At 40.7% G+C, this 18,629-nt stretch overlaps 2 protein-coding genes and 1 pseudogene across 4 annotated transcripts in view; all 3 read right to left on the bottom strand.

The window, feature by feature from the left end:
* The window catches only part of PPM1E (protein phosphatase, Mg2+/Mn2+ dependent 1E), a 201,642-nt gene extending 191,154 nt beyond the window's left edge, over positions 1–10,488 (bottom strand). For both annotated transcript variants that reach the window (XM_082440002.1, XM_082440003.1), the window contains exon 1: positions 9,825–10,488. In XM_082440002.1, coding sequence (XP_082296128.1) covers positions 9,825–10,270 — 446 coding nt within the window. In that variant the 5' untranslated portion in view covers positions 10,271–10,488. The remainder of the gene's footprint in view (positions 1–9,824) is intronic.
* LOC309649766 (small ubiquitin-related modifier 2 pseudogene) lies at positions 1,676–4,450 on the bottom strand (annotated as a pseudogene). Its single transcript has one exon. The product of its transcript is annotated as a small ubiquitin-related modifier 2 pseudogene (transcript).
* Positions 10,489–12,209: 1,721 nt separating the features above from the next.
* RAD51C (RAD51 paralog C) overlaps positions 12,210–18,629 on the bottom strand; it is a 60,840-nt gene continuing 54,420 nt past the window's right edge. Inside the window, exon 8 of the mRNA XM_082440111.1 lies at positions 12,210–12,363. Within this exon, the coding sequence (XP_082296237.1) occupies positions 12,315–12,363 (49 nt within the window). The 3' untranslated portion in view covers positions 12,210–12,314. The remainder of the gene's footprint in view (positions 12,364–18,629) is intronic.

Genomic DNA, 18,629 nt, shown 5'->3' with positions numbered 1-18,629 from the left:
ACTGACACTTCTCCAAAGAAGACATACAGATTGCTAACAAACACATGAAAGGATGCTCAACATCACTAATCATTAGAGAAATGCAAATCAAAACTACAATGATGCATCACCTCACGCCAGTCAGAATGGCCATCATCAAAAAATCTACAAACAAGGTGTGGAGAGGGTGTGGAGAAAAGGGAACCCTCCTGCACTGTTGGTGGGAATGTAAATTGATACAGCCACTATGGAGAACAGTATGGAGGTTCCTTAAAAAACTAAAAATAGAACTACCATACGACCCAGCAATCCCACTGCTGGGCATATACCCTGAGAAAACCATAATTCAAAAAGAGTCATGTACCACAATGTTCATTGCAGCTCTATTTACAATAGCCAGGACATGGAAACAACCTAAGTGTCATCGACAGATAAATGGATAAAGAAGATGTGGCACATATATACAATTGAATATTACCCAGCCATAAAAAGAAACAAAATTGAGTTATCTGTAGTGAGGTGGATGGACCCAGAGTCTGTCATACAAAGTAAAGTAAGTCAGAAAGAGAAAACAAATACCGTACGCTAACACATATATATGGACTCTAAAAAAAATTTTTAAAAATGGTTCTGAAGAACCTAGGGGCAGGACAGGAATAAAGAGGCAGACGTAGAGAATGGACTTGAGGACACAGGGAGGGGGAAGGGTAAGCTGGGACAAAGTGAGAGAGTAGCATTGACATATATACACTACCAAACACAAAATAGATAGTGGGAAGCAGCCGCATAGCACAGGGACATCAGCTTGGAGCTTTGTGACCAGCTAGAGGGGTGGGATAGGAAGGGTGGGAGGGAGACGCAAGAGGGAGGAGATATAGGGATATATGTATATGTATAGCTGATTCACTTTGTTATACAGCAGAAACTAATACAACAATGTAAAGCAATTAGACTCCAATAAAGATGTTTAAAAAAAAAAGAATAAAAAAAAAAATTTGGAGCATCATGAATACCCCCACCCCAAATGTAGATACACATTTCTCATGTGTGTATATATACAAATATAAATTGCATACATACACATCCATGCATACACACCACTCTCACCAGCAATATATTAGTATTTCTTTGAGTAAGCTGTATTCCACATAATCTACTTAATAGTTCCATTTTTGTGGATTTCTCATCAAATATAATCACCTTTAAAAAAATCTAATACAAGTAAGGATGGGAGAAATATAGGCTCTTAAGTTTTGTTCCTTTTTACATGTGCATTACAAGTATTATGTTCAACCCATGATTTCTTTTCAGGAATCTTTTTTTTTTTTTTCATTTTAAACAAGAAGTTTATTTAAACTTGACTTGAAGGGAAAACTATCTAGGATTCATTTCTTTTAGAGTAATTTATCCCTACTTAAAGACAGATTGTAACATGAACATACATGTTCATGTAACAGCTACATACAAAAAAGTTGTAAAATTGTCCTTGGTTTTACAATGATAAATGAAAAACATTAAAATTCTCCAATCGAACAAGGTATGCAAGAATTTTTATGTTGTTCTTTTTTTGTTAAACAGTGAGAGCAAAATAACTTACTGGAATATAAAGATAAGAGCTGATGAGCATGCCACTCATGGACAAAAGCGGGTATTTTCACAGAACCAGTATTTTTCCCCATTCCATCTCCATTTGATGTCAATCAAAACATACCATTGCCCATTTACTTAAAAAAAAAAATGCAATATGCTTGTGCATATACACCATTTACTTTATGTACAATAAAGGAATGGGGAAGAGGAAAATGAAAGAATAGAGAAACTACACAGCAGGAGTCAGGATGTGGTGGAACCAAATTGCAGTTTTCTAATTGAGAATGTCTCCTTGGTCTGGAGGAACAGAATTCTGGAGTAAAGTAGCAGGTTCCCTTTTTAGTAGACACCTGTCTGCTGCTGGAACACATCTATTGTATCTTCATCCTCCATTTTCAACTGTGCAGGTGTGTCTGTTTCATTGATTGGCTGCCCATCAAATCGGAATCTGATCTGCCTCATTGACAAACCCTGTTGTTCACAATAGGCTTTCATTAGTTTACTAAGTGGTGTACGCCTCTTAATCTTAAACTGCACCACAGAACCATCCTGCCCCATCAAATTATTATGATCGTTGTTGTCAGTCTTGACTCCTTCCTTGGGCTTTTCGTCAGCCATGGCGAGCACCAGAGTCTCCTCAGGAACGCTTCACGAATTTCGTGTCATCTTTGTGCAGGGGCCATGCTAATCTTCTCTGTATCCTTCCAATTTTAGTATATGTGCTGTCAAAGCGAGCACTTTGCAGGAATCTTTAAAGTCAATTGTCTATTTTGTAAGGGCTAATTTTGTTAAAACCAGTAAATATAATCAATGAATCGATTTAATCAGAGCAGGTAAACTGCAATAATTCATAATGTTCTGAAAACTGGAGTAAGGGTGCCACTGTCACCTCTTCTAAGCTAAGAAACTTGCACTTCATCAGGATACCTCATTTACCATGTCTGACATGAAGTCAGCTGTCATACAGAACAAGCTGCCAACCTCAATCAATATATCAAGTTGCGATGGTCCAGCCACCGCAGGGGGTCTTCCAGGTCCCGACGGAGAGGGGTAAGGGACTGAATAGCACCGCGAGAATGGGGTCAGAAGGACCAAGACAACTGATGGTTGCTAGGCACTTTATTTAGAATTTACTGAATCTTATATAGACAAAAAAGGAACTTATTATTAGACAATAATCCCATGGAATTGCTTATCGTCTCAGTTCAGTCACTACCATGGACGTCAACAAGTTTACAACAACTATCCTTGAACATTATCTTCCCTTAACCAGGCTCACACACAGCCCCCAGCCATAGGGAACAACCAGGACTCTCAGTTCCCTGAGGTCTCCTGGCTTGAGATAGCTTAGCTAATCTCTTTTACATTCCTCAGGCCTGGGAAAAAGAGTGTATTCCAAGGTAAGGGCTTTGCTTTTTGTGAGAGACATACTGTCTCCTCCAGGAGTTACCTCCGGCTAAGACTGCATGCTTCCCACATCAAGTATTACTAGCACCTAAGTTCATTTTTTTTTTTGGTCACACCGTATGTCTTGCAGGATATCTTAGTTCCCTCACCAGGGACTCAACCCAGGCCACGGCAGTGAAAGTACTGAGTCCAAACCACTGGTCAGCCAGGGAATTCCCTTAAGTTCATATTTTGTATACAAGGAAAAAGATTTTAATATTTTATTCCTTCACTGAAATGGATTATTTTGGGTACACCTTATTTTGAAGACCACTAGTCAAGTAAAAGATATATAAATATTTGTGGACAAAAAAATAATAAATTAAACAAGTGCTACAAAAGGAATAAGCACTGAGTATTCTGTAAGAGGACGTGGAAGAGACACCTAACTCATTATGAGTGTGAGGTTGGTGAACAAAGGAAGTGATGTTAAATGGAGACCTAAAGAATGGGTAAGAGATTGGACTGGGTGAGGTGAGGGTGGGATAGCATGGTAGATCAAGAAGAAGGAATAGTATGTTATATCCAAAGGTGCAGAAGTAAGAGCAAACACAGCACATTCAAACTAATATATTAATAGTCTAAAACAGCTGAAGCGTAGCTTCTAGAGGTGGGATGGAGTGGGTGGATAGTGATTCAGGGATGAGGCTGATAAGATTATAAAGCTTTGTTTGGATTTTATCTGGAGGGCAATGGAGAAATAGGTGATGAAGGTGTACAGTAAATAATTGGCTTTGCCCAAAGAGAGGTCTGGCCTTTGTCCTCAGTTCCTGGGAGTAACCTCTAAATCCCTATTTCTAAAGTAATAGGATTGTCTTCGTTATTCAGGTGGGCCCCTTGGATCACATGGTATCAGCCTGAGGGGAGACTGGAAACTAAGTTCAACCATGTGAGCAATCAATCAGTAAGTCCCAATAAAAACTCTGGACACGGCAGCTCAGGTGAGCTTCTTGGGTTGGCAGTACTCCATGAGAGAGAAACACATTCCTGAGGACAATGGAAGCTTCACATTTGAAACCCTTCTAGATAGCATCTCATGCATCCCTTCCTTTGGCTGGTTCTAATTTGTATCTTTTCCTTATAATGAACCATAATCCATTAATATAATAGCTTTCAGCGAGTTCTTTCTAGTGAATTATCAAATCTGGAGGTGTTTTTGAGAAACCCCAAACTTATAGTCAGTGTCAGAAGTGAGGGTGGTCTTCTGTGAACTCTTCCCTCTAACTTTGTATTTGGACCCTAACTCCTTGCAAACTTCTGCCTCAGGCAGACCTGGCTTTCTGGAGGACTGTGCCTTTGACCTCACAGTTTGGCTAACTCCAGGGAAAGAGTAAAAATGTTTAAGCAGTGGGTGACAATTAGTCAATCTACATAATCTAGACTCTAGAGGAATCACTGGCTACACTGGGGAGAATATATTGAAGAGTAAGACTGGGAAGAGTGGGGATGGTGAAGGACATATTTATGAGCTATTTATAAGGCAAAATTTGACTGAATGTGAGGGTGAGAGAAGGAGAAATCAGGGATGAACCCACCAAAAAGAGAATTAGGTTTTAGTTTTGTCTTCTGCAGGGGAGAGAGAGGGAGGTGGAGGATTAAATTCAGTTTTGGACAGTTTAATTTGAGAAGATATTTAGCCATCTAGATAGAGCCATTCAATTAGCAGTCAAAGCAGGGACGGAGACAGAGTCGGGAGCCATTAGAATAACTACAATAACCACAATCATGGGAGAGATTGATGTTGACTACAGACAAATAAGTCAACCAGACTTGAAAAGGCCAAGGACCAGGACTTCCCTGGTGGCACAGTAGATAAGACTCCACACTCCCAATGCAGGGGGCCCGGGTTCCATCCTTGGTCAGGGAACTAGACCCCACATGCATGCCACAAGCAAGAGTTCACATGCCACAACTAAGGCATCTGCCTGCCACAACTAAGGAGCCCACTTGCCACAAGTAAGGAGCTGGCAAGCCGCAACTAAGGAGCCCAAGGGCCACAACTAAGGAGCTCATGTGCTGCAACTAAGGAGCCAGTGAGCCACAACTAAGAAGCCTGTGAGCCACAATAAGGAGACCGCCTGCTGCAACTAAGAGCCAGTACAACCAAATAAATAAATAAATATTTTTTTTAAAAAAAAAGAGAGAAAGAAAAGGCCAAGGACCAAACACCAATATAAAAGGGTTAGGCAGAGTATTAAAAGCTCACAGAGAAGTGGCAGCCTGAGAGGTAGAAGAAAAACCTGAAAAGTACAGCTTACACTGAATGGTTGGTATTTATTGTCTTCTTTTTGCTACTTCTTACTACTTTTTAATAAGAAAAAAAGGTATTCTAAATGAGTAGTATAACTTGCATCCATGTATTTTTCCATATATATACATAGACAAAGTTTAATGGTTTTCTAACCTATCTCAAAGTCATTAATGAGGCACATAACTCAATATACCTGAATTATTAGTAACTATAAACAATGATTTTCTTTTCCAAGCCATTTTTAAAGTGCCCACCCTCATTACTACTGTAAACCATGTGTAAGTACTTAACTTTGTCAGGCTGCTGGGATATCTGTCTCCCCCTTGAGAAGTCCAACCCAGACTAAATGAACAACTAAGGAAAAAACTGCTCTAAAAACGTAATGACATACAGTTCTAATAAAGACTTCAGAGTATTTGTTTCTGCTGGGTTAAAACAAATAGATTTATCCCCAGTAAAATATAGAGAAATAGAATACAGTACTGACCCATGTAGCCTATCCAAGGTTATTCATATCTGCTACAAGATCAGCTGTAAATTTTATTTGCAAATTATTTCAAAGTTATAAAATATCTCACCTCCACCTTTTCAAAGAGATTCACTAACCTCAGAAATCCTAATATTATGTCATTAGAAAGTATTTATTTTAATCTCTTGGGGGGCATTTTAGTTTAAAGGAGTAAAGGAGATAATTTTTATACTAACAGCTAAAGGTTCCAAGTCATTGGAATATTTTATTGACAAGTAATAGACGAATTCAGTGATATAGTTCTAAAGTATTGCATGAATTTATTATTGATTCTTAAGGTTTAATTAGTTGAAACAAAATTGTTTAAATGGTCCTTTAAAAAAAGTATTTAGGGGGGTTCCCTGGTGGGGTTAAGAATCCGCATGCCAAGGCAGGGGACACAGGTTCGAACCCTGGTCTGGGAAGATCCCATATGCCGCGGAGCAAACGAAGCCAGTGTGCCACAATTACTGAGCCTGCGCTCTAGAGCCCGCGGGCCACAACTACTGAAGCCTGCGCCTAGAGCCCATGCTCTACAACAAGAGAAGCCACCGCATGAGAAGCCCGCGCATCACAACGAAGAGTAGCCCCCGCTCACAGCAACCAGAGAAAGCCCAGGCACAGCAGCGAAGACCCAATATAGCCAAAAATAAATGAATGAATTAAAAAAAAAAAAAAAAAGGGATTCCCTGGTGGCGCAGTGGTTGAGAATCTGCCTGCCAATGCAGGGAACACGGGTTCGAGCGCTGGTCTGGGAGGATCCCACATGCCGCGGAGCAACTAGGCCCGTGAGCCACAACTACTGAGCCTGCGCGTCTGGAGCCTGTGCTCCGCAACAAGAGAGGCCGCGATAATGAGAGGCCCGCGCACCGCAATGAAGAGTGGCCCCCGCTTGCCGCAACTAGAGAAAGCCGTCGCACAGAAACGAAGACCCAACACAGCCGTAAATAAAAATAAATAAATAAATAAATAAAAATTAAAAAAAAAAATTACTGGAAGAATCATGGAAAAAAAAAAAAAAAAGTATTTATACCCCACAACAGACATCTTTCTCATCCAAGGGGAATTTTACCATTTTGAATTATTTTTCTTTCAAAATGTTACATGTTTATATCTAGCAGAGAAATATCTAAGTACATATTTCCTATTTTGAAGCCTAATGGCAAAAATTCTGTCCCGAACACTGAAAAACTTTTAAGTTGCTAATTATAACCATATTTTGTCCATTTAAACCTTGATCCTTTACTTATCTAAGCAACTGCTTATCTCAAGCTAATCCTAAGCTTTGTGTTTACCAAAATGAAGAATGATAAATATATCTGCTGTTCTTATTCTAAAAACTCTGAGAGAAGCAAAATAGCGACAAAGACATTCACTACATTTTTAAAAGTAAAATTTCTGCCAGTGTATACATAAACAGTATTGAGAAGGTAAGCACCCTTTTCTTCTTCAGCGAACCTGTCTGTTTAGCAGTTTCATACTGTATATTTCTAAAATACTAACAGAAAAAAACACGCTAGAGATTTATGAAACTGTTATTATACGCAGTGTAATTCTTACATTAGTCCCAACTGTGAAATTGGTGAATATATATTTCAAGTAACTTCATTTAAGAATTTTAGCACTATTTGACAAGCATGACAGAGGTTTTAAAGAATATTAAGAATTCCCAAAATAAACAGAGTGGGTATTTGAGAAAATATTTTGGGAAAAAAAAATCTTCACCTTCTCCAAATTAGCAATTCCAACATATCCCTAATCAGAATTATTTCAAAGTATTTCCTAGGAAATTTGACAACCCAACATTTCAATATGTCGGAGAGTTCTGAGGTTCAGAGATTATGGAAATGTTGGAATCATTTGTACATAATTTGTCATTTCTGAATCTGGATCCTCAGTTCTCTCATCTGTAAAATAAAGCGAACAGGAAAATGATCTATCCCTCCAATGTCTTCCAGTCTCGATTCTTGTGGCTAAGTGATATGATTTTCCTTTATAAATAACAAAATAAAAAATAAAAGCATTAAAAGTATGTGTTTTTAAACTGAGACTTGGTTTTTTTTTTTTTTAATCTGTTAAGGACCTTGAAGATACTTTACATAAACAAGCCAGCCATTTTATATCTGAATAAAAATAGGTTAATAGCTTCTGCACAAAACAGTATATATGATGAAATCTCTGATTTAAGGTGAAATAATGTTTTCCAACTTTAATTTTGCTAGTTTTACTTCAAATCTAAACTTCTGTTCTCAATTAGATGGCCATTTTATAATTTGAATACTTTTCTAGTTTATACATGTATTGAAAATCTTGCTTCCTTTCCATGTGGAAAAACACACATCTACTTACCATCATCTTTACATAGATTTCATTTTTTAAAAAACCTTCAATGGCACATGTTCAAAGTTGTTCTAAAGTAATGACTCTTTTTTTTAAAATGGACCTTCTCTAATATTTAAATGTGTGTTTCTTTAATTCTGCAACTGCATTTGTAAAGGTAAGAATTGTCAAAATAGAATTAGTCTGATGCTGAGATAAATCCTTCCACTTTGGTAAACATTTCCATTTTACTTTAAGCAGGAAGTCTTAAGTGTCTTTATATAGTATTAAAAATGACATTTCATAAGCCCTTTTCTATGATACTTTACAAACACTAGGAAGAAATACTCTAAGATGGTAATACTGTTTATATCTGGGTAGTGGTATTACATGCCATTTTACCTTTTGCATTTCCCAAAAAGCATTATTACTTTGGTAACCAGATAGTATTTCAAAATTAAATTTTAAATAGCATATAAAGTGTGGGACATCAACACAGTCCACTTCTACAGCAGACATGTTAAATACTTTTTCCCTATTGACAAGCCTCTGTTTTAACAGGAAGAGTGATTTGATCAGGTGTCTGTTAGGTTGGATAAAGACAAAACATTTACTTTCCAGGTCCTTCTCTTAATCTAGGTTTTTGAGAAGATCCAAGAAGTGAATTTAACTGCAGTGAATCTTGCAGTAGTAAACTTTCTGAGGGGTACAGAGTAACACATTTCATTACAACTATCAGCAGAATGGGGAAAGACTCCCCAGGTTTACCAGTGTTCTCGGAAACTTGTTCGTATTCTCCTTTGTCATTATTTCAGAACAATTCCATTCAGAAAGAAAAGCAATTGTAAACTTTCTATTTCAAGCCCATAAAAACTGGGAGGAAAGGAAAAGCCTTGACCTTTCTATTTTAGACTTTCATCTGTGTAGCTAAGCCATCTGCTTTCTGTCCCCTACCCCATCTACTTAATGGACTGAAAATACTGCACCTAATTGCAATTTAATCAAACCAGCCAGAGTTTTCCACTTTAACGAATTACAACTGTCTTTCACCTGAAGGCTCGCATGTAAAATTTTGCTTACCCAATTCCTTCCCACCTCCCTCAACTGTGAGTTAGACGAAGATACTAGGCTTCCGTGTATTAAGCCATCTACACTTTCAACACCGAGTGCCCGACAGAAAATCTACTCCAGTCTCTCCTCCTGTGCATCTGGGGCTGGGATTATCATCTTTGTTGCGGTTACGCAGGAGGCACCTAGCAGCTCTGCCCAGAAAGGAGTCGCGTCTCTCCGCCGCCAAACAACAAGGGACTCAGGCTGGGAAAAGACAGACCCGGGTGGGAAGAAACCTCCAGGAGGAAGAAGAGAGCTGGGAAGAGGGAGCTCTCAAGACTGGAAGGAAGGACCTTCCAAGGCACGAAGGGGAAAGGGTGTGTGAAGTGGAGCAAGAAGTGGGCGGCCGGGGAGAAGCGGGAAGCAGGGGACGGGGCCCGGCGAGAGGGCGCGGGGGGCGGCTCCCGGGCCGGGCAGGAGGCGCGGGGGCCGCGGCGGGCGTGGGCAGCTCGCAGACAACAGCCCAAGTCCGAGCAGCGGGGGCGCTTTCAACCGCGCCAGGCGCCGGCGTGGGGGGGCATGAAGAGCGGAAAAGAGCAGTTTGAGGGGCCGAGGGAGCCGCGTCGAGGCCGGTGCGGCGGGGACAGCGGGCCCACCCCCAACCGAGCCCCGCTACTTAACTATTTGTAGAGCTGCTGCAGACACAGGTCCAGGCTCTCGCCCTCCACCTCCTCGCGGGTGATGCGCTCCGACAGCGGCCGCGGGAGCGGGGGCAGCGGCGGCAGCTGGGGCTGCGGCGGCGGCGGTGGCACGGCCGACTGCCCCCGGGCTGCCGCCGCCTCTTCCTCCTCGCCCTCCGCCGCCACCACCTCCTCCTCGGGCTCGGGGTCTTGCTCCTGCTCTTGCTCCCCCTCCTCCGTCGCGGCTACAGTGGCCGCTTCCTCCCCGGGTTCCTCGACCGAAGCCTCGGGCGCCTCAGCCGCTACCAGTTCGGGCTCGGGCTCGGGCTCCGACTCGGGTTCGGGTTCCGGCTCGGGCTCGCCGCCGCCGCACGGTCCGCGAAACTCGCCCAAGAATAGCTCCAGGAAGCGCCGGTAAGTTTTCTCCTCGGGGCTGCAGCCGGCCATCGCTGCTCATGCCCCGGAGCCGACCGGGAAGTGGGTGGGGGAAGCCCAGGAAGGGGAGGGGGCTGCTCGCGAGCCACGGGCTCCTGCAACGGCGGTTAACTGCCGCACCGGCACGAGCGATCAGCACTAGGTTGCTTGGAGAGGGCTCCCGCAGGCGTGCGCGCCGCCGAGCCCGGACGTGCGCGGCCCGGGGGCGGAGGCGGAGCGCGCCGCCCCTTTCTGGTCTGGAGGGAAAGTTGGTCGCGGTCGCGGGCGCGCGCGCGGGGTCCAGCGACGGCCCACCCTCTAGCCCTACGAAGAGCTCAGCCCACGCTGCCTAGAGACTGTCGCCATGGCAACCGGCTCTAATTAAGAATTTCAGGGTCCCTCCCGTCGAGTCCGCGGAGTCGAAAGGGCACTCGACTTGTCCCCTCTCCAACTCTGAATGTCTTCATTGTATGGATATCCTAACCTCCAGTGGATAAGACAGAACTAAGACATCTCCAGGTCTAGCTGTTGGTTCCCACTTGGATTGGATTTACCTCAGTTTTCCTTATCTGTCCTGCCTTGCCTTAGGGTGCTTATCTGTTGAAAGGTACCACAGTGTGAACACCTTTTGTTGTTGAGGACACTAATAGTTTGCAGGGGAAGGCATCCAACACCTACCAAGTGGTAGTTTCCTTTGCCTACATTCACTCATTTGATTCTGTGAAGAAAGTGGTGTTATCCTCATTTCTCAAAAAGAGGAAACAGGATTAAGTACACTCCTTTTTTTTTTTTTTAATATTTATTTATTTATTTGGCTGCCCGGTCGCATGCAGGATCTTTTAGTTGCGGCAGGTGGGATGGAACCCGGGTCCCCTGCATTGGGAGCACGAAGTCTTAGCCACTGGACCACCAGGGAAGTCCTTAAGTACATTTCCTTTTTTCAAGGTGTCAAAGCTACTAGCCATGGCATTGGAATTAGAACCCAGGTTGTAAGCTTCCAAAGCCTGTCTAGACCCTTTTTCCTGTACTCTTCTCTGCCTCTGAAGATTCAACAGTGTAATAATACGTCTATAAAGCCTTATTTTTAAAGGGTATAGTTTACGAGTCATTTTCATCCCTTTAATCCTTACACTAGCGCCTCAAGTTAGAAGATATTACCATGATTCCATTTTATAGATGAGAAAACTGAGACTTAAATACATTGCGACTTTGCTCAAGGTCACACGCAAATGATGTAACAAGGACTAAATCCAGGTCTTTTCACTGCAAAGCCATCAGTTTTCCAGCACACCAAGACACCCTTCTTTAGTGTCTGCGTAATATATATTAGACTTTATTACATAATATGTATTTTTTGGTACATTTTGTTTGCTCTTCTTCCCCATCCCCCTGAGCCTCTTTCCTTTGTAGATTGAAACTGAAACAACTTTAAATTATTCTAATTTTCTTACCAAACTACACACAAACCTACTATTTTCAAGCCTTACTGAGGGGGGTGGGAGAGGGAGAAGCTGTGTTGTTATACAGCTGTATAGATGACAGCATCATTACTGCATACTGCCATGTCCACGGCAACATATAATTCAGCAAAAATATAGTGATTCTTTCTCTACTTTGAAAAACATGTTCACAAAATATCCACCCCATCCTCTCCATTTATTGTTTCTGGGTTTCAGTTGGATTTAGGGTCTGAAATACCATTTCTAGTCAGTTATTAATGGCAGAAGGAGTCTCCCTGCCAACTGTTTTCATATAATACTGTATTCTAAATCCCTGACGTGATACTGTTATTTTAAGAGTAAATGGCTTGAGCTCACTAATGTACATTATGGCATCATGTAAAACAGACATCCATTCTCTCCTAGCTTGAGATTAATTAATACACGATAGAAAGCGTATAGTGAGTAATGCACATGAGTCCTCTGTAACTACTTATTTTTGTCTCAAAAGTAAATGGAAAGACCTAATAAATAAGTCTGTTTCCAGACAAGCTAAATGTATTTATACGTGTTTTGTTTAAAACATCACCAGTGTAGAGCAACTTCTTTATGAGATGCCAAGAAAGTCTTTAAATTCCTCATTTGTCTTTGTTTTCAATCCACCTGTTCATTTCCGTTTCAGAATGTCTAGGAAAGATTGACAAAATTTATAAGGCTGCAAAACATCAAAATGTCCACAATTTTACATTCCAACAACTATTTAATATCTCAGAATTTGACATGATGACATTTAGTTCAAGAGTACATAGCTGTCAACTGTAACAATTCACATCCAGCTACACCTTCCTATTTTGTAATGTAGTTGCCCCCTTCACCTAGATGACATTCATTTGTGACATTAATTTATGACTCAACCCACATATCAAAGGGAAGTGTTATATGTTGGGGAAACATTACTACTAAAAGAAAAAGGCTACACCTCCACATTACTATAAATGAGAGGTGTGTTTGCTTAGTTTAATAAAGATATTTCTTTACAAAAGATCAGTATGGATCCTATTGCATCCATTTGACAGAGTAGCTTTGCCAGAAGGTTGCTGACAGCCGTGCTGGGATCTCAGAGCAGCTGTGTAGGATGATTTTGCCATCGTCAAGAAGTCTTTTTAGTCACTATTTTGCATTGCTTTACTTTCCTCTTCAGTTCCTCTCCTCTTATACTTCCCTAATCCCCTTTCTTGCTGTCTATTTTAAAATATTGAGCTATAAAAAGCATATGTATTAAGTGTTTTTAATTTTTTTAAGGTTTTTTTTTTTTTTTTTTTGAGATTTGTCGTAAGAATTGTTCTCCCTCTAACCCTTAGCTCTTTGGAGGAAATGCACGTGTTCTTTCATAGACATTCATTGTAATGATGATATTTATAAGATTAAAGAGGGGAATTCCCTGGTGGTCCAGTGACTGGGACTCAGTGCTTTCACTGCCGAGGGCCCAGGCTCAATCCCTGGTCGGGGAACTAAGATCCCACAAGCCGCACAGTGCGGCCAAAAGAATAAAAATCTAAAAAATAAAAAGATTAAAGAGAATTGTTGAGTTGGGCAGTTTCTTATAAGACCCAGTAATCCCTCTCCCAAATATTTACCCACAAGAAATGCAAACATATCCACCAAACACATACACAGATAACACATCACCAAAAAAACCTTGTATATAAATTTTTTCAATAGTTTTATTTTATTCATAACAGCTCAAACTTGGAAATAACCCAGATGTCCATCAGTAGATGAATGGATAAACAAATTGTGGTATATTCATACAATGGAATACAACTCAGCCAAAAAAAAAAAAATCAACTACTGATAAACACAACAACATGGGTGAATCTCAAAAACATGCTGAGTGGGGACTTCCCTGGTGGCGCAGTGGTTAAGAATCCGCCTGCCAACGCAGGGGACACGGGTTTGAGCCCTGGTCCGGGAAGATACCACATGCTGTGGAGCAACTAAGCCCGTGCGCCACAACTACTGAATCCTGCGCACCTAGAGCCCGCGCTCCGCAGCAAGAGAAGCCACCACAATGAGAAGGCCGCGCACCGCAACCAAGACTAGTCCCTGCTCGCCGCAACTAGAGAAAGCCTGTGCACAGCAACGAAGACCCACCGCAGCCAAAAATAAAAAATAAATAAATAAATTTATAAAAAAAAAAAAACATGCTGAGTAAAACAAAATCCAGGTGCAAAAGAGTACATACTCCATGATTCCATTCATATGAAATTCTAGAATAGGCAAAACTAATCTATAGTAACAGAAAGCAGATTAGTGATTGCCTAGGACTGATGTGGGGTGGATGATTCATGGCAAAGGATTAAGACAGAATTCTGTGGGGGTGATGATTAGAATGTTTGATATCTTGACTGGGTGGTTATATAGGTGTACTTGTCAAAAATAATCAAAGTGTACATTTTAAATAAGTGTATTGTATGTAAATTATACCTCAATAAAGTTGATTTTTAAAGTTAAAAAGAATTGATTACTGTTTAGTCCTTTTTTTGTTCTCATATCCATTCCTTCTCCTACCTTGCTCTCCTCTGTATTGTAGGGGTACTGACTCTTTCAAGCTGCATTCACCAGCTTCCTTGACAGCTGACTTCCAGCTGAGATTTGCCCAGTGGGCGACATCAGCAGGAAATTGGAAGGTGGAAGGAAAGGAAAAAAGCCAAGATATTTCTTCCCTGTCCCCTACCTCAGTCCTAATGCTTGCTGCATCTCCTTTATAGCTTTGCTCCCTCTGAACCTGTCCATTGCAATTCCAGCTTTTGTCTGTGACACCAGTCCCTGAGCTCCAGAAACATCATCTTCTTCCATTTGTCCATCAGCCTAGAGATGGTAGCTGGTTTTAGCTTCCTAATCTTGCCTGCTATGGACTGAATATTTGTGTTCTCCAAAAATTCATTTGTTTAAATCCGAACCCCCAAGGTGAAGGTATTAGGAGGTGGGGCCTTTGGAAAGTGATTAGGTTATGAGGGCATAGCCCTCATGAATGGGATTAGTGCCATTAAAGATGAGGTCCAGCCACCTAGAGGGGTGGGATACGGAGGGTGGGAGGGAGGGAGACACAGAGGGAAGAGATATGGGGATATATGTGTATGTATAGCTGATTCACTCTGTTGTAAAGCAGAAACTAACACACCATTGTAAAGCAGTTATACTCCAATAAAGATGTTAAAAAAAAAAAAAAAAAAAAGATGACGTCCAAGAGAGACCCCTCTCCTTTCTAAATGTGAGAACACAGTAAAAAGACTGCTGTCTGTGCCAGACACTGAATCTGCCAGAACACTGTTCATGGAACTCCTAGCCTCCAGAACTGTGAGAAATAAATTTCTGTTGTTTATAAGCCACCATATTTATGGGTTTTTTGTTTTAGCAGCCCAACCAGACTAAGACTCTGCCTCACCTTCCCTTTTGGCTTTTTAGCTCTTCTATCACTTGTGTAACCAATTTCCTGATTTTATTCCCTCTGTTTTCTTAACTGGATCTCAATTGATACAATAACAAATAATACTTTAAAGAACGATAAAAAATATATATAAAAGAACTATAAATGGATCAAGCTGACATTAAAGCAAGTTTAGGTCTTCAAAGGTACTACTCAAACACTGAGTTTACTTGAAGTCAGCAGTAAATGATTTCCTGGAATTAAAAATTATGAATAGGCTGCCAGTGATTCAAGGGTAAGGAGGGAAGGATGAATAGGTAGAACATGGGATTTTTAGGGAAGCAAAGACTATTCTGTATGATACTACAATGGTGGATACAAATCATTAGACATTTGTCAAAAGCCATAGAACATACAACACAGAGTGAATCTTAGTGTAAACTATGTACTTTGGTTAATAATAATGTGTCAATATTGGCTCATCAGTTGTAACAAATGTACCTCACTAATGTAAGATGTTAATAATAATTGGGGAAACTGTGAGAGGGACTTACATATATCTCTGATCTAGTGCCTAGGCAAATGTGTAAGGCTAGGCCTAATGACAAATGTTATATTGCAAATATAAAAATGTGTAATTTTTCATTCATATTTTTTCACTTGATGGAAGGATAACTAATATATAAGTACTTTTTAAGATATACATTTTTTAATTTATTTACTTATTTATTTATTTATTTATTTATTTATTTATTTATTTTTAGCTGTGTTGGGTCTTCGTTGCTGCACGGGCTTTCTCTAGTTGCGGTGAGCGGGGGCTACCCTTCGTTGCGGTGCACAGGCTTCTTATTGTCGTGGCTTCTCTTGTTGCGGAGCACGGGCTCTAGGCATGCAGGCTTCAGTAGCTGTGGCACGTGGGCTCAGTAGTTGTGGCTTGTGGGCTCTAGAGCTCAGGGTCAGTAATTGTGGCGCACGGGATTAGTTGCTCCGCGGCATGTGGGATCTTCCCGGACTAGAGCTCGAACCCGTGTCCCCTGCATCGGCAGGCAGATTCTTAACCACTGCACCACCAGGGAAGCCCACTTTTTCAGATATTAATTTGATTGTGTTGTCAAACTGACTAGTAGGGAGCAAGAGAATACCTGTCAACTGAAAAAACTGAGCACGTAAATGTTTTCAAATAAGAACATCTTCCTCCTTTCTTCTCAATATACCCTACCTACATCCTCTACATCCTAGATTAATAATATAACTTTTAAATCATATCCATTTGCTGCCAAAAATATTACTGCTATATTAATTTTTATTCCTCTTCTCTTGATGGCTAATATGTTCATACTGCAGCAAGAGTCCACAGCTGTCAAAATTAAAATTCACATCAGGTAATAACAGGTCCACATGCACTATTTTCATCAGTCTTAAAAAACAAAGAAGTCCCCAAAACAGGTTCTAACTTTTTTTCTTAATGTTTTAACCATTAATGATAATAATCTTTTATTTTTACCTTGCTTAGCTCTTTGAGGAATCAAAAAAATTTTTTAACTTATTATGACATGCTTATGAAATAGGAAGAGGGCAGGGGTTGATGGTACTTTCTGATGAGGATACTATAAATGGCAAAGATGTAATATATTCCTTCTATAATAAATGGTTCTTCTAAAATGAATTGACTCCAGGGACTTCCCTGGTAGTCCAGTGGCTAAGACTCCATGCTCCCAATGCAGGTGGCCTGGGTTTGATCCCTGGTCAGGGAACCCACATGTTGCAACTAAGAGATTGCATGCCAGAACTAAAGATCCTGCATGCCGCAACTAAAGATCCCACACGCTGCAACGAAGATCCCACACGCCGCAACGAAGATCCCACATGCCACAACTAAGACCCGGCACAGACAAATAAATTAATTAATTTTAAAAGGATTAAAAAATAAAACGAATTGACTCAAAAAAAAAATCCACTTCAACATTTTGCTACTAGTTTTCACTTTACAAAAACCAAAAGCACTATATGGTGGTTAAAAAAACCTATGTTATCTAATTTTTTAAAAATTTATTTATTTTATTTATTTATTTTTGTCTGCATTGGGTCTTCGTTGCTGTGCGTGGGCTTTCTCTAGTTGTGGCGAGTGGGGGCTACTCTTCATTGCGGTGCGCGGCCTTCTCGTTGCAGTGGCTTCTCTTGTTGCGGAGCACAGGCTCTAGGTGCGCGGGCTTCAGTAGTTATAGCACGCGGGCTCAGTAGTTGTGCCTCACGGGCTCTAGAGTGCAGGCTCAGTAGTTGTGGCGCACAGGCTTAGTTGCTCCACAGCATGTGGGATCTTCCCAGACCAGGGCTCGAACCCGTGTCCCCTGCATTGGCAGGTGGATTCTTAACCACTGCGCCACAAGGGAAGCCCTAATTCCCTTTATATATTTACTTAGAATAAATACATGCAAGAATCGAGTGATATTGATCATGTTCTCTTTTAGTCAGCAGATGCCCATTACCCACTCTGGAGCATTCATCAAAAAATCCAACTGCTTTTTTAAATGAAAAAGAAGCAGACAAGTAAATATGAAAACTCCACACAAAGTTGTCTCCTATGCTCAGATAATACCAAACACTTTATTCTTCACTGAGTGTGGAGCTGATGGAATTGAGCCACAATGACATTTGTGACTAGAGGGGAAGATGGAAACGATTCCATTAACCTAGAGTGCTGTAACATATGGTAATCATAAGTGGTAGAATAGCTGGGTTGGACAAGGGTAAAGTAAGCCATGTGGCACAGACATTATCAATTACCACACATGGTAACCATGCTGATACAATGTACCTTCTCCAGAAAGGAAATGATTTGGGCATATGAATTGGTTTGCTGGCTTATGAAAGAGTGATCTATAAATGACATATCTGGCACCAATATAGCACATGTGGTTTCCAGTAATTTTGCAAGTTGGGGGCTATTAAGATTTGAAGAACCTCCATATACCTAAATATCAGTACAATGCATTGCAGTTACTTGCACAAAGGCAGCAAATCAATATCTATGCAAAATAAACTTGGGTCATTCATATATAAAATTATTTTTCAAATATCTTTTATAAGTGTCACATAAAATCCTGGAGTTTTGTATCTGAAAAAATAATTTCATGACTGTTTAAGGTATAAAGCTTACAGTCATGGCAAAAGTTCAAGATTAGATCTAAACTGTACTGGGAGATGGAATTACATTTGTTCCAAATATTGGCAAAAATATTGATTTTGAAAGAAACATGATAAAAACTGTGTTTTAAGAAAATTAATATACGAATATTCTTCCAGAAGAAACACTGAAGGCTGAAAGATCAGTTGGGCAATGGGAGATAATAAGGGTACAGAAGAGAATGGTGTCAGTGGGAATGAAGATGAACACAAGAAACTAAAAGACACTCTACAGGAAGATCTGAAATTCTAAGAAGACACCTGAAGATGCAGCTCAGGAAGAGCCAGTAACCCACCCAGAGAGGCTCTCAAGTGGCTATTCTGGCTATCTATTGCTGCA

Source organism: Balaenoptera physalus (assembly GCF_965194825.1).
Source record: "Balaenoptera physalus genome assembly, chromosome: 20".
Taxonomy (NCBI): Eukaryota; Metazoa; Chordata; class Mammalia; order Artiodactyla; family Balaenopteridae; genus Balaenoptera; species Balaenoptera physalus.
This window is presented reverse-complemented; position numbering and strand designations above follow the sequence as displayed.